Source organism: Xiphophorus couchianus, chromosome 22, assembly GCF_001444195.1.
Source record: "Xiphophorus couchianus chromosome 22, X_couchianus-1.0, whole genome shotgun sequence".
NCBI lineage: Eukaryota > Metazoa > Chordata > Actinopteri > Cyprinodontiformes > Poeciliidae > Xiphophorus > Xiphophorus couchianus.
The window spans coordinates 2,045,957-2,062,038 of NC_040249.1; the positions used below are offsets into that span (position 1 = coordinate 2,045,957).

Genomic DNA, 16,082 nt, shown 5'->3' on the forward strand with positions numbered 1-16,082 from the left:
GGTGTAAGAGTTTCGTCTCAACACGAACACTTTGATAACTTACTGAGGTGCCCCACAGATTGACAACATTTCCCTAAAATACTCATGGTAATCGTTGATGTAACCAAACAGAAGTGGGAAGACAGTTGAACAAGTAACATTGTTTCTCTGTTTAACATGGGCAACACCAAGGAGATTATTTTGGACCAGTGGACCTACACAACACCACATCTTAACCTACGGAGCCCCCTGAGGGACACCTAGGGGACATGGGGAAAATGTTTCTTTTGTGTTGCCTTGCAATAAGTTTTGCGTTCCCTCGTAATATTCTCACTGAAATATTTGCCAGTCTATTTTGTATACAGTCACGAATGTCAATTGAAAATTTCAAATCTATACACATTAAAGAGCCTCAGTGAAAACGTGTTTATTCTTAACTCTTTGATGCACAAAACTGATTGAAAATCGATTTATTCCCTGCATGTTTCTGTCTGTTTGTGTAAGGCTGAGATGGACCTGCACATGAAAACGGCTCTTTAAACCATTCAGACCAACACAAAGAGACACAATCAAACTGTCTGATGACTTTATGACCCAGTGATAATAACTCAGAAACAGTCCAAATAGTTTGGATCTATTTTTTCTTTTTCTTCTTACGGAAAGTTTCTGTTTACATCAGGTCTGTGGTGCATTTCTGTCCTAAAGAAAAAGATATAAAACTTCAGGTATTTCACAACTAGATATTAACATAAATGGAAAAAACCTCACAAAAACCTTATAGCAGAAAGTACGATGGCCACTGTAAGAAAGCCTTACAGTATTCAATTATGCCGCATGAACTGATCAGTAGATTATTGCGAGAGAATGCAAAAGAAGAAAAAAATCCTCCCTGTCCCCTAGGGGCCTCCATATTAACCACCTGTTTCAAAAGGAATGGAAGAAAGTTTGACCTGAAACAAGAACATCCTAACTGGATTCACCTGGAGCTTAGCACCAACAAACACTGAAAAACATCTGCAGAGTGATCAGGGCCTCACAGAGAACTACTAGTACTGCTGTGGTTACAGGAAGAGCTCTTATTCTAAAGGAGATCTATCCGGGCCGAGTGAGAAAGCTTGAGTCTCACTCCAGAAGAGCGAGAGCATCCCTGAATCAATAAATATCAAATGTCGACTTGATTTCTACAGAATTCCACATAATGAGAGCATTCCAGGATGGAAGCTACATTTGTACATGTAATCTGTGACTTTGTCTGGTGAAGTTTGAATACGACATTGACAACTGCGTCTTTAATCCCGACAATCCTGTTGCAACCACCATTGAGACTCTTATTTTGAAGTCAGACAGGAAGAAGTTGTTTAGTTGTATTAACAGAATCTGGTCATTAGACTAGCTGACAACACACAGTTACAGAAAACACTGAAGAGGACGCCAACAACTGGCTAACTGCTAGCTGCTAACAAAGCTAACGTTAGCATCTGCACCTACATTCCTATTGGGGTAAAACTAAAGGGTCATTTCATAGTGTTCCTAGTGAGTCTGGCCTGCATTGTATCGTCTTCAGTTTAAGGACTTATCACCAGGACTGGCTTTAACATTGAAACTTAAAACTGAGGGTGAGTTTTAGGAAGCACAAAAGCTTTTACTGTGTTTGTGAAAACAAAGAAAATTGGATCAAAATTTCCCAAGGATATTGCTAACATCTTGTCTGATTCTTGTGAACTCAAAATCATGTATTGTCTTGTCTCAGCCTGTATTGTTAGACCTCGCATTGTCTTTAAAGCTGCAACCTGACAAGGTAGTAAGCTTATAGTTATTGCATTTCATAAGTTTCAAACCCAGTTTCCCCACTCAGAGCAATGAATATTTACAAAAAACCCCCAACAAAATAAACAGACAAACTCCTATCAGACACATATTTCTGACTGATGTACAGACAGAAACATGTGATTGGAATGATTTGTACATTAAAACACTAGTTGATGATGGATAAACTAGACCCTGAAACAGTCTTTGTTTTTGTTGGATTAGCTGTCTGGACTGGAGGAGTTGCCAAAGCTCATCTGTAAGAAAGTCATGTTTGGTCTCACAATCAGCCACTGCCTCGAAGGATGTCGTTGCCCGTCACGGCTTACATTAAATCACCACAGTACATGCTCTAATTCTAGTAGGACATTTTGACTTATCACAAAACTTAAGTGGACAAATCCAGACCTTTGTCAGAACAAAATACAAAGAACTCCCAAAATAAGACATGTCCAGAGCAGAACGGTCAGCCCTGGTCCAATCTCATTCTGCCACAGAGGAAGTACTTTGAACCCATCTCTATTGAGTCTGTTAACTCGGAGTCTTTAAGAGGACAAAAGCAGCAGTCATAATGATAATTATAATAAAAAAAAAAAAAAATCAAAATCCTCTTCTTTTTATAAGGATGTTCCTCACGGAGCTGGTCAGTGCAAATAGGACATTTCTGACATCCACCCGCAGAATTCCAGATCGATCCCTCAGAAGACGTTGTGCTTGTTTTGTGTTTTAAGTTTTATTCTTCTGTTTGTTTCTGTGACCTCGAGAGAAATGTGAGACGTGTGTGGCATGAATAAATTATAAATAAATCATCTGGGGGGTATATACAGGAGAAGGGTATATTCAAGAAGGAGTAAAAAAAAAACCACAACAACACTACAATTGTGAGTCACTTCATAAAAAGGTAATGCCCTGGTTGCCTGTAGTTTTACGTCTAAAAGCAGAAGAGGAAGACTGTCTCTACACACGTCTATACACACTTGAGGCATGAACAAAGTGACTCTGACTGGACATAATGTGCACATGTGCATAACTGGGTCTGTTTGCTACCGAGAGACTTCCAACAACCCAAACAACTCCTCTGCAGCTGAAGTGCTGAGCCGACTCCGCCCACCTCGGATTCGTCATTGCTTTGATCGTTTTTACTCTCCTCAACAAGGCCTCGCGTACCCTGTGAGGAAGAGTTAGCAGCTAGGAAACGTCACACCTAAACACAGGAGCTTCAAAATAAAACATGTTTATGTGAGAAGCATGCAGTAATACAGGGGTGTGTGTGTGTGTGTGTGTGTGTTGAGCACAGTGAGGGCTTGTTATTAACCAATCTCTGCCCCTGGAAAAAGTCCCACACTCTGGTCTGATTGGGAGTAAACACCAGAGCAGCTCCATATCGCACCAAGCAGGAAAACAAGCACCCAAAAAAGAGCAGAGTGGGACCTCTCCAAAAACAACAAACAAAGAGACTCAGAAACAAGTCTGTTCTGACTTAGAGCCTCTGTCGAACTCCACCTATCGCCTCCGTAACACTACCTGTGAATCGGACTTTGTGTGTGTGTGTGTGTTGGTGTGCGTGTGTGTGTGGCAATGCTGGTGCGTCTCAGTCTTCCCGACACGTTGGCAGGTTGACAAAAGTGAAGATGTTGTATTCGATGAGACAGGAGAAGCACAGGAAGATGGAGTAGAACAAGAGACACGTGAGTCCCAGACGTTTGTCCAGCGTCCACTTGTTCAGGTGGACTCCCAGCACCTGGACATCGCAGCAAGCAGAGGGACATGAGGCTCACGAGCACAGACGCTGGACGTAAGAAGAGTCAGAAGTCCGTGTGAGACACAAACTCACCGTAAGGAAGACAGACGCCAGCAGGAGTCCCACAGAGAAGATGAGCCCTTTGCTGTTCAGCTTAATCTGTGGAACAAAGAGACGAGGCACGTTATTAATCTATTAATCCTGCACAAATTTCATTTCGGTATTGTCACTGTTCCAGAGTTTGTGGGAATGAAACAAAACAAAAAAAAAAACAAAAAAACAAAGTACACCCTATTTTTATGTGCATAAAGATACCTGAACTACAGCCTCAAACCCCAGAGGAACTGAACAGGAGGCTTCATGGACGTGGAGAGAGAAGGAGGAAGTTCCAACCATCTCTTCCATCGATCATAAACAGCATAGATCGTATCCCTGACTCCAATGTCACGAGCTCTGCCCAGCTTTCTGACCACACGTCCAGACAGACGGTTAAAGAGGAGTGGCAAAAGCAAATGAGAACGTCGCCCAGGACATGTTGCTGAGGAACGCTGTCTCTGCTGCCTGGATGCTGACCTGTTCAAACGTCATGAGACCGTCGTACTGCAAAGGTCTTCAGTCAGAGGCCCACTGACATTTGTTGCAAGACTGACTACTACAGGAGATCCTTCCTGCCCATGTCATTACCGTCCACATTACCATTCCTGATCTTTGAATGGTACGAGTTACGAAAACGTTAGTTTCCCTTTGGGATAGATGAAGTAATTTTGAACTCGATTGAAAAGCACAATATGTTGCTTCGGGTGGTTCTACATTAATGATGGGAACTTTGATGGCGACTACTCATCATGGAGACTCTGACCAACCATAGCATGCTTTATTCATACAGTACTTTAGCAACCCATGGCTGACCAAAGCACTGTACGGCAGGGAACGCTGCAGCATATAACTTTTATTAAAACTGTTTTTTTTTTTACATATTTGTTTGAATATGTCATGACAATATGGTATGAAACAGACAACCTGTGAAAGAAACTGAGCGCCTCTGCTTTCTCCCAGTGCTAACAAACAACCAATCAGAGGCAGGAGGCGGGTTTTAGCGCTTGTCAATCGCAATCTTGTGTGACGCTGCTAGATGGTCACATAATGTTTTGGTGGACCAGATTTAGCCCCAGGCCTCGTGTTTGACACATGTGCCTTAAAATAAAATAAATACAAAACACTAAAAATGATAAAGCATGCAATATCAGTAATCCAAAGTATTAAAGTGAGTTTTCAACAGTGAGTAAAGACCGTAGGCATGTGTCAAAGACCGTAGGCATGTGAAATATTTCTTTTCAAAAATTGTTCTCTTTTTTTTTCTATATCACAACTGCATCAAATATTAGAATGCTGAAATGGGAACAAAAAGAAGAAACTAAAAAGGACACTGAGATCCTAGAAGGACAAAAGCTGAATTCAGATTCAGTCGTTTGTCTTTATTTCCAGTACTTATACACAGATCCGTTTTTAACATACATGAAGTTTCTCAGACGATTTGGATCTATTCAAAGAAAGACAGTTGGCCAAAAGGTTGACATTAAGACAGTCACAGTGGTGTAAATATTAGAAACTTTATCATTAGGAGGTCTATAGCTGGACTTACAGCAGAGCCGTAATTAATGGCCAGTGTCTTCAGGGCCCAGGGGAGGCCGAGCCCTACCAGGATGTCAAACACATTACTGCCGATGGAGTTGGACACGGCCATGTCTCCCATACCTGGAGACAGCAACAGAAAAGAATAGACAGAATGAAAGGAGGGCAGAAACAAAGGAAGGGAACGGGGAGAGACAGAAGAGTTAAAGGTGGGAGGGCATATATAAGATTAGTGATGCTGACTGTGGTACTGATATCCAAAAGTCAAGTCTGTACTTCAAAAAAAAAAATCTCTTTGTAGCCATGGGAAGCCCCAATGTGCTTGTGTGTCGCCCTGCCTGACATCACTCACTTTCAGACACCTATGCACACGCATACACACACATGCACAGCCGCTTCAATATTTAATGGCAAGAGTGAGAATAAACACAGATGAAAGCAGGGAGGATGGGACTCCTGCCAGCTCGTTTTCCCTCCATCTTCTTTTAGCAACCTGGACCAAGATGGCAGGAAACGCCTTGGTCGCTTGTTTCCATGTGATTCATCTGCAGCCCTCCAAACCTGTTTGACGGAGGCTTCTCTTAGACTCTGCTGTTTGGCCGTCATTCTGTCACGCTGGGAGAATAAAGAAGTCTCTATTTACACTCCGACACTTGATGACGAGTAGCTAACTTTTCAATCTGAGGTAGGACTTCTTGTACATGGGGGTAGGGGGCAAAAAGAAAGAAAAAAAAAACGTCTGAACACAACCTAGAGCTAATGACATTCTCTGATCAGGCAAGAAATAAATAATTGTACAATAATTAATAATAGAAAAGTGCATTTATTTTTAAAGTGCATTATTATTACATTTTATGTTACATAGCAATTTATTACTATGTAATAAAATGCTATGTAAGGAGTGTTTCCACTGCAGAAATCGAGACCAAATATGGGCATGAAGGTATAATTCTTCCCCAGAAGGTGCAGATTTTTCTGCATGGGCCACAAACAAAAGGTGGAGAGCTTTATGGTGTAAAGGAGCCCAAGCCTAAAATCAAATCCAGAGGAGGCATTAGCCTTTTAATTAATTAATAAATTAGCCAAAAGGATGTTGAAATGCCAAGGGATCAGCCAGGAGAAAAGTAAAAAATAAAAAGGAAAAAATCCACAGCACCTCGTTATCAATAACGCTGCAAAATATGAGCAGATGAACTAATGACAGGCATGTTAACAAGAGAGCATCACAAAGTTACTGTAGATTGGTCAGCTGCTTCACTACATCCTAATGAGCAGCTTAATGAATATATACCATGAAGAATGAAGGTAGTTCTAGAGGTTTAAGGAGTCCAACCAACCCTATACTGGTAGAGGCAGAGGAATGTACGCCAGATTTAAAAGTAGGAAAAAATGTTTCTATTTTCTAGGTGGTATCAGTCCATTAATTAGCTAAACTTGGAAAAAAGAAGGAACTTCAACATCAGAACCAGATATGTCAGCTATGCAGGGTTTCCCCCTACTGGATTAATGCCTTGGTGCCAGGCTAAGCGATTCTTGTTTCAATTTTAAATAGTTTTTTTTTTTATACACCAGTAATGCTGAAGAGCATGGTCTTTGCTGCAGCACACTTCACCGGCACAGCGCGGCCATTCCTGAAAGACGGTTTGTACTGGATGCATTGAAAAGGACACAAAACGGGAGGGGCAGAAGAGGACTCTAGTCAAGACTTTTGGTGCCTCTGCACGTTGGTCGCCTCGCAGATGTGTTACCTTGCCGCGCCACTATCAGACTCGCCATGCAGTCAGGAACGCTGGTGCCAGCTGCCAGGAAGGTGATGCCCATGATCACATCGGGAATTCCGAGTGTGAAGCCGATCACCGTTACCTGACACACAGAGACAGAAGGTTGTGCCTTACGCCTCGGAAGTCGTACAAGAGCTGCAGGTGCAGACGGCTTCTAAACCTGACTGTGTTGAGGGGGGTTGTGCATTAACCCTCAACACTGAAGGCAATACTGGGTTTGTCTTAGTTTGTCAGAAACACAAAGTAAGGACACAACTCACCATCCAGACCATGATGTAGGAGAAGGAGGCAATCCAAAGGGTGGAGAAAAAAAAGGAGAGCATAAACCAGTTCTCCCAGCGAGGTTTGGAGCAGTTGGGGACGGTAAAGAACAGCACCAGGCACAGAGGCCAGGCCAGCAGCCACTTCAGCTTGTTAAACACACCAGCTGCAGACACACAGGCCGACACAGAACGAGATGGCTCAGAGATTAGAAGGACACGTTGCACAGGCCAGCACACAGCGATTAGTCAGAGAAAATCGGTGGAAGAACATAAATACTAACATTCATCATCCATAACAGCAATTTAATCAAAAGTGGTTAGCAGCTGAAAAAAGACTAAGATTTGCTAAATTGGCTTTTGGGACATCAGAGGTGGAGAATTGCCTTCAAGAGCTCACCTGGGCACTGGAAGGGCACAAAAGGTCCATCTCTCTCATCTTCCTCTTCCTCTTCATCGTTCTCATTGTTTTCGTTGTCTTCGTTCTCCGTCTCGTTGCCCGCCTCTCGATCGTCACGGCGAATGCTGAGGCGCCTCTCTGCCCTGGACAGCCCATTTTCGATGCCCCGTCTACCGCCTCCTTTGACAGAGACGTCTGACTCGCCGTTGGTCAGAGTCCGTGTGTTGATTAGTCTCTGTCTCTGTGCAACACGAAGTAAGGATAAGCTCAGTTCTGATAGAGATGGATTTTTAATGAGTTTTATTCTAATTGGTAAAAAGTGTTCAATTGCCTCAGCGACTACAACTCTTCAACTATAGCCCCTACTGAAGGGTATGTGGTGACAACGAATGACCATCTCTGTTGTGTCCTTGAGCAAGCTGGTGGTGGTCAGAGGGCCACGTGAGTTCGGGACGATTGAATCTAGTGTGAAGCGCTTTGGGGTCCTCTGAACTTGGTATAGCGTAATACTAGAACAGGCCATTTACCATTTCTCATCTCTTTCAACAATGACTTCTAGCCGGGCGTGCCGTGGTGGCGTAGGGGTTAGCGCGACCCGTATTTGGAGGCCTTGAGTCCTCGACGCGGCCGTCGCGGGTTCGACTCCCGGACCTGACGACATTTGCCGCATGTCTTCCCCCCTCTCCTTCCCCGTTTCCTGTCAGCCTACTGTCATATAAGGGACACTAGAGCCCACAAAAGACCCCCTGGAGGGGTAAAAAAAACAATGACTTCTAGCCGGTCATTCATATGGTCAGATGATTCCATGACTATTTGTCCTGTGAACATATTCCCCCTTTCTGAGCTGTGGTTCTCTGCAGCACATCTAGTCACCTTGGGTCTCTTAGCTCCTTCCTTTTTTAACACCCTCCTTCTATCAATTTAAGTGGAGGCAGCCATATTACACCAAACTCATTTTTAAAAATTTAAATCTAACCCTATCTGCTGATCTGATTAGTCTGCTGTGTTCCCTGTCTTCATGACATTGGCTGTTCTCTAATGTTCTCTAAAAAAACCTTCAAGGCCAACAGCAGAACAGCTACATTTATTCTCTGATTCCCAATCCTCAAAGCCCACAGCTGGCATGGAAGATTCCTGAGAGCTACATATCAGCAGCCAGGAACAAGCAATGCCATAGCATAGCCCAAGCCCCCGTAGTTCATATGCAAATTAGGATGAAGCAAAGCAGGAGCGAGCACTGTCTGGTAATCCTCTCATGCCAGTACGGTCCATCGTCCCACACTTCTGGACCCTATTGCTGTTGTAAAGATTAGGCAGCAAGAAATGGGCACTAAGACAGTAGTGTGGATCCCCTGCCCAACTGGCCCAAGCTCTGTCCTGCCCCTGCACATGTCTACCACAGCTACAAACCTCCGGAGGCGAGACTTCACACCCCGGATGAAAGCAATTTGAGTTTCTGTGTCTTTGACCTCACCTCAGTGATGAGCATCCGTGAGGCCATGGTGAGTCGGGTTCTCGGAGAGAAGTGACTGGTGATCATGATCCTCATGCCAGCCTCGGAAAAGGTCAGCTGGTGGGGGTACGCAGAGAGCAGCTCGTCCACCATCAGCACAGATGGCTTGCTGTGGTGGTTTGCTGTTAAGAGCCGCACACATACAACAGCAGCAGCATGACTAACAGAGAATATGTTGACACCATTCAGCTGTTTGTGCTAAAAGTCTCACATAAACAACAGAGGGTGGGCAACGTGGGCAAACGCCACGGCGGCATCTTGTCATGCCATGAGACTGCACTTACTCTCATGCGCGCTCTACTGATGTAGATTCACTTATTTCGGCATGCCACATACTTGGAGTGGCTCCATCGGCCTTAACTGCTTTCTGGTTAATTCAGCTGGATTGTTATTTGACCTCCTGGAGTTGCTCATAGTCTGGAACAGCAAGTATCTGTCCACTCAGTGTGTAAACAACAGTTACTCTATCGCTTCAGAAGACAGATCCTACATCTTAATCCAGAACCAAAGAGGAAATAAACTTTGAACATTCTGAACGTTTGGACGGGACAGACGTGAGAGCTGCGGGCCACAGTCCCCATCTGCTGTGGTCAGGAATCAGATACATGCTGCCTACACGTTTGATGATCAGGATCCAAACCAATCAGACGTAGAGTTAGGGTCCGTTAGTGGACCCATCTGGTCAGAAGAACCAGTCTCCTCTACAGACACAAGTCGGCTGAGCAACAAGAAGTCTTTGTCCAGAGTTTAAAGGCGACCGTCTCTGTGCAGAACATTGACCAGAGGTGGACAGCAATCATTCTGAACAACTTGCTGTGAAGTGATAATCAAATAAAATTTGTACCTTTCTTCAGCAGGACAGCTGTAGCATCATAGCCATCATCTAGTTCAGTGTTAGAAGCAGCTCCATTACTTAAACCAGATGGATTCTTCTTCTGTCTCTCAAGGAAACGAACAATATAGCAGTTCAACCTGCAACAGGAAGTCAGATCACCTTCATGTACTCTGTGGACCTGCAACATGTCTCCTGTTTATCTCTACGATCAGATTAGCTGGATGCGTTGTGTGTTTTAGCTTTCAGTTATTTACTTTGGCTATACAAAGTGTTACAAATATACAAAGAAAATAACTCATGATGGGAGCAAACAGTTTTTCACACCCCTGTATCGGGGATGTAGTGTTATAGAAACATGTTCACTGTTACTGTTAAGGGTCCTGATGTCCAAACCCTTGGTTTTGATTTTCACTGAATGTACAGAATGGATGTGATGAGGAGGAAAAAGTATCTCCTGACCATGAATGACATAAAGAATACACAAAACAATAAAGTTTCTTAAAAATGAGTGGTTGAGTCTTAAACTTACCTCATGATCAAAATGTAGACGAAATACATCAGAATCAGTGTCAGAGCTTCCCACCTAAAGATTAAAAATATCAGTCAACCGTGTTTTACCCTGGTTAGCAAAACAAAAAATTGGAATTCTACCACATTTGTGGTAAATATCAAAAGTCCATGACTTACCAAACCACCTTTTCATCATATATAAACTTTTGCATGAAAGAGAGACGAGAAGCAAAGCATTACACGTGATGTGGACTCTGGTAATCTGATCTTAAAGGAAAGCTATCGCTGATGTGATTTATGATATTTGATAGTAATATTTTCCCATCCAACAAACTGGTACTTTGGTAGAGAATACCATCAGCACTTACCACTATAAGGGCAGAGATAGAGAGTGTGTAGTAGACCGAGTCTCTGAGCAGAGGCCAGCGGGACAGACGGATGGTCTGAGACACAGTGACAGGAGGATTATGATTAAATGCTGTGGTGACAAAAAAGGTCCACATATAGATGTTTTTTTTTTCCCTCAGTGAACGACTCCAACAAATGGACAAATTAATTTCAGGAGTTAAAACAGATAAATAATCAAACCCAGATCATCATGTCTGTCACCTAATAAACTTTATTTATTGTTTTATGAAGAACTTCTCAGTGACAACAATGCATGAAAGCCATGCATAGCTCTGTGCGTGTGTGTGTGTGTGTGTGTATGTGTTTTGACTTGTACCTGCAAAGCGAATATGCCACACACTCCAATAATGCAGAGAATGTTGAAGACAGCAGAGCCCACAATTGTGCCCACGCCAACGTCGCCTTTGGTGATGAACACTCCTGCACGACAGAACAAACGGCTGCGTATGTGTCAGAGGGATTACAGAGGCCACCTTACGGACGAAGACTTTTAGGGTCAGTTTAAAGTTCAAAAAGCTACGCACCAATGACTGACGTGAAGAGTTCAGGAGCTGAGCTGCCAGCTGCCATGAAGGTGGCTCCTGCCACGTCCTCACTCAGCTGAAGACGCTGTTTGGACAGGAGAAGAAGAGAGAGAGAGGATTTTCTCCACGGGAACCCGAGCCCCAGGAAACAGCAGAGGTGCAAGAGTGACCGGCGTTGACTTCTTACCTCACAAATCTTCTCTAGTGAGGGGACAAAGTAGTCATCACAGACCAATGCCAGGGCATAAAACATGTAGACTGCCTACAGAGAGCAGGATACACAATGAATACACTCACTCCACTAAAGCACCTGCAGAAAGACAATCTGTGCTCAACTTCATCTGATTAAAGTGGTTAGCGGTTTGCTAACGCTGCACTACTGCAAACCAGGCATGCATATCTTTTATCATTTGCTTTTGTTTATTTGTTTTTATTACTTATTTCGAACATGACAGAAGTATAAAATCACTCACATGAACAAGGAAGGCAAAAGACACACAGTTTTGTACCACATTCATCTTAACACGCTCGAAAAGGAGAAAGAAGAAGTAAGAAACTTATGAACTCCTACCTCATAAACTCATACAATATGTTCAGATGGACCCTCCATTATTACATAATAAATAAAAAAAGACATAGGTTAATTCATTTTCCATTTTATCTAGAAAATTAATTTTTCCAGATAAAATATGTATGGGTTTACATATGTCTAAATATATACTGTACATCCATACATCCATACCCATATGAGGCTAACATATGTGTTAGCCTCAATTTACACGCTAGTGTTAACTCTCACCCATATTTCTGTCTCCTTATATTTCCTTTTAAATTGTATTCAATTTTGACTTTGTTTTAACTCCTCATTTGACTTCCATAATTTCACCCCAGGAGTTGAAATACAAAAGCTCTTTATTGTTGCGCGTAAACTATAAAACCTTACGTTTGAATAACCCCTAGAGTAATATCCTCCTTCTCCTTCAAAAACCACTTCCTGTATGAGCACAGGCAGCAGTTTAGTTGATGCCTTAAACGTAATCTGTGTAAGACGTTTTGGATAAATGCAGACGGTAATATTTACATTCCTTCAGGTGAGAACTTGGGCTCACTCATGTCTCGGGATGAACAGAAGAGGTAGGGGGTCCTGCTCAGTGTAATACCTTCACGTTCAGCCTTGCACTATTTATCTGACGTGACAAACTAACACAGACTTGTGTTGTATACCTGCACTCTTTTGTTCCTACAGCAATTTCTCTGGGTAATGCGGGTCGAGGTAGGGGGCGTCGCATATGATTGTTGGTGTTCGTAGCAACTGTCGGCCCACAATGACATACACTGCTGTACACTTCACATTATGTATTGATTTATATTTGATATCTTCCTTGGTATGCTTTATTGATTTTTATTTCTTAACTTTGATACCTTGTCTTTCAGTTTTTATACCTGCTGCAACATCAATTGCCCATTTGGGACGTGAATAAATCTGAATCTGAATCTGGGACATGACACTTTTGTAGAATTGTTATTCATAAAATAGCCTGAATGTGACGCGTCAGTTTTCGTGCACTTTGCTACGACGCACTGTGCTTCATGTTGCTCTGTCGCATAAAATCCCAGTACAATCTGTTGAAGCTCGAAGCTGTGAGAGGACAAAATGTTCCAGGTGTATGAATATTGCAGCCTCTGTAAATATGAGGTGAGCTTCTTCCACTACATTAGCACCTTGTCTACATTCTGCTCCCAGTCAACATGTCATGTAAAACTGAATCCGTCTGGTATTTTCTAAACCTCTGGAGGCCCTGGGTTCTTAAACAAGCAGACGCTTTTTCACCGTGTTGTTCATTTAAATACGGGAACTTCTTTGGAAATGCCAGGACTGTAGTAAAGGAAACGCACTTGGTGCTAAAGCAGAATGCTGCAGATGACACTTACACACAGAACATGGAGGCCCACGGCTCCCTCTGTGCGCTCCTGGTTGGTGAAATAATCTCTGGGGAACTCATGGATCGCTGCAATGACACAAAAACAAAAGAAAGCTGAAGTATTCAGGAGTTTTACAGTAAGGAGTTACTGTACACGTCAGGGAAAAGGGATAAACAGTCAACTGGTTGGGAACGTTTCAGTGAACAGAAACACCACAGTAATTTTCAGGGAAAAGATTACAACAGGAAAATGTCTGGAGCCACTTTCACTTTCATGAGACAAAAAAAACAAAACGTGAGGGAAAGGTTAGCACTGATTTGATCATTTTACTTGTAGATTGTAATTCTAAACAGAGGCAGAGAAGAAAACGAAGAAAGAGAAGGAGAGAAGAAGAAAAAACAGCTGTGGAAGCTGACATGGCTGTAAAAAACAAAACAGATATCAGACACAACAGATGTCCTGGTCCCACATAGTTCCCAACAATTCTGACTTCTGCTTCATATCTGTTGGTGATCTTTGGTGGTAAGAGTCCTAAACGGCTGGGTAAGCCTCGCTCACAGAACGGCCTCTCTGACGACGACGATAAATAACAATTTATGCTGATGACCTTCAGTAATTTTACAAGTCTGACTTGTTACCGCATTACACAATAAACAAATTAGCTTAGTTTCCATGACAAACAGCTTCAACAAGCGATGCGGTGTTGCACCTAGTTGTAGCAGAGTCTGTTCAGCTACCATACACATGGCATCAGCATTAAATCACACGTTAAAATAAATTAAATGTTTGAAAAACATCTGAATAACCAGACACAGATCGTATGTAAACTATAGAAGTTTAAGATAACTATATTGATCAATTTAACCTGATGGGTTGTGCTTAAATAATAACAATAATAAAAACTTCCATTCAGCCACCTATGACAACGTTCACTCTACTTCTGTCAAACACGCGCAACGCCTATAAAAATATTTATATTTGGCTTTTTTGAAAAAATTAATGGCAAAAACTCTTCAACGTCAAAGAAAAAAAAGAGTTCAACAAAATAATGACAATTACATACAATATTTACCTCAAGAAATTGCGTAAATATTCAACCCCCCTTCAAAGTGACTGAACTAATTCAACAGAGGTCCAGTCAAGTGGTGCCAGTAGCCTCACAATAAATGGAAAGGAGATCAGCAGCGTGCAGTAAGTATAAAGATAGAAGGTCCATTCACTGGTTAATCAGTATTCCTGGCTTACAGCATGAAGAAAAAAAAAAGAATACTCCAGGCAAATCAGAGAAAAAGGTTATTTAGAAGTGGAAATCAGGGCATAGCTACAAAAATGTTGTTAAGGAAACAAACTTCTCCTGGAGGTCAATGTCAAGTTTATTTATGTAGCACATTTCCAACAGAAACACATTCACTTGGGTTTACATATTGAATGTGTCTGTTTTCTTTCTCTGTTTCCCTGAGTGATAAAATGACAACCAGCCTTTATGTTGTCACTATTGCTCATATTAGAAGAGGAGGCCATGCTTAGCAGAGCTATCAGAAACTGTGGTCTAGCGGCTCCTCTGTGTTCCTGAGAGCATGAGGAATGAGAAACACGAACTGAAAATGCAGCGCAAATTTGTCAATATATTTTTTTTCCACTGATATTTGTGTGGTATGCTGACATAAGCAGGTTACATCAGTGAAGTGTGTTATTTTTTCAGTTTCAAAACGTTTTTTTTAGTTTCAAATTATTTTTCTTTTGAACAAACTTTACGGACACAATTTAGCACCATAGAAATTTTGTGTGGGGGAAAAAAAAACAAGGTTTGGATATGGCTCAAAAAGAACTGCAGCTATTAATTGGCCAGGGATTGATCAATAAATCTGATTGAAAGATGAATTGATCCTCCTCCTCGCCCAGTAGTTTTGAGAAATACAAGAATTTAGATCAATGCAAGGGGTGGAAGAGTAACAGCTGGATTCAGTCAACTTTCAAACCGTCATGTAAAATATCCGAGTCCCTCTGCAGACTGATGTACGTACAGAGTCTCTGTGCAACAGTAAATGTTTTCATATGACGACATTCACACTTCTGGAACATTTGCATGCTGTTGCAGAAAGCTCCAGGAACATAAACACTGCAGGGTTTCCCCCGGTGTATTATAAGCCTGGCGGGTCACCAGGCTTTACTTGTCCCCCCACCAGGCTAAGCTTTGCTCATTTATTTGAGTTTTTTTATGTTTGCATTTTATAATACAGTATTTAAGCATTAATCTTCAAATAACACATAATTATCAAGTGATCTTTTCAAATTTCCCATCAACTTTAACCATTTTTTAACTCAAAAACATGGTGGGGCGCTGAATGAATGACTGCCGTAGCGCCCAACCCCCGGGCTTAGCAGGTTTTCTGGGGGAAACCTTGAACTGGATCAGGACAAGAACTTCATTTATCCGATGTCATCAGGTCATAACACCGAACTCATAAGACGTGTTGGAGATGTTTGCCGTTGGCTTCTTATACATTAGCAGGTGCTCCCAATCGCGGATACCTTTTCAACAAACATTTTTATTACGTGACGCGTCCATTCCCGCCTGGTATCAGCAGCCAATCACAACAAGCAGAAATGTGCTGCATCTCCGTGTCATCATGTGTGTTTTCCTGTTGAACATGAGCGTGCATCGGAGTAGGCAGTTAAAAATAGCATCAGCCCACTGTCGCTATGTGTGTGTGTGTTTGGGATTTGCTTGGCTCACTCTGCACCGGGAGGCTCTGTGTGCTCTTCCTCC

At 42.3% G+C, this 16,082-nt stretch overlaps 1 protein-coding gene across 1 annotated transcript in view; it reads right to left on the reverse strand.

Moving 5' to 3' along the window:
• Positions 1-1,686: 1,686 nt before the first annotated feature.
• Positions 1,687-16,082, reverse strand: part of slc24a3 (solute carrier family 24 member 3) — a 40,821-nt gene continuing 26,425 nt past the window's right edge. The window contains exons 3-17 of the mRNA XM_028006001.1: positions 13,322-13,398; positions 11,577-11,651; positions 11,390-11,474; positions 11,182-11,285; positions 10,826-10,900; positions 10,635-10,660; positions 10,477-10,530; positions 9,957-10,084; positions 9,074-9,234; positions 7,600-7,840; positions 7,200-7,366; positions 6,907-7,021; positions 5,169-5,281; positions 3,620-3,685; positions 1,687-3,526 (exon numbers count right to left, since the gene is read on the reverse strand). Coding sequence (XP_027861802.1) covers positions 3,377-3,526; positions 3,620-3,685; positions 5,169-5,281; positions 6,907-7,021; positions 7,200-7,366; positions 7,600-7,840; positions 9,074-9,234; positions 9,957-10,084; positions 10,477-10,530; positions 10,635-10,660; positions 10,826-10,900; positions 11,182-11,285; positions 11,390-11,474; positions 11,577-11,651; positions 13,322-13,398 — 1,637 coding nt within the window. The 3' untranslated portion in view covers positions 1,687-3,376. The remainder of the gene's footprint in view (positions 3,527-3,619; positions 3,686-5,168; positions 5,282-6,906; positions 7,022-7,199; positions 7,367-7,599; positions 7,841-9,073; positions 9,235-9,956; positions 10,085-10,476; positions 10,531-10,634; positions 10,661-10,825; positions 10,901-11,181; positions 11,286-11,389; positions 11,475-11,576; positions 11,652-13,321; positions 13,399-16,082) is intronic.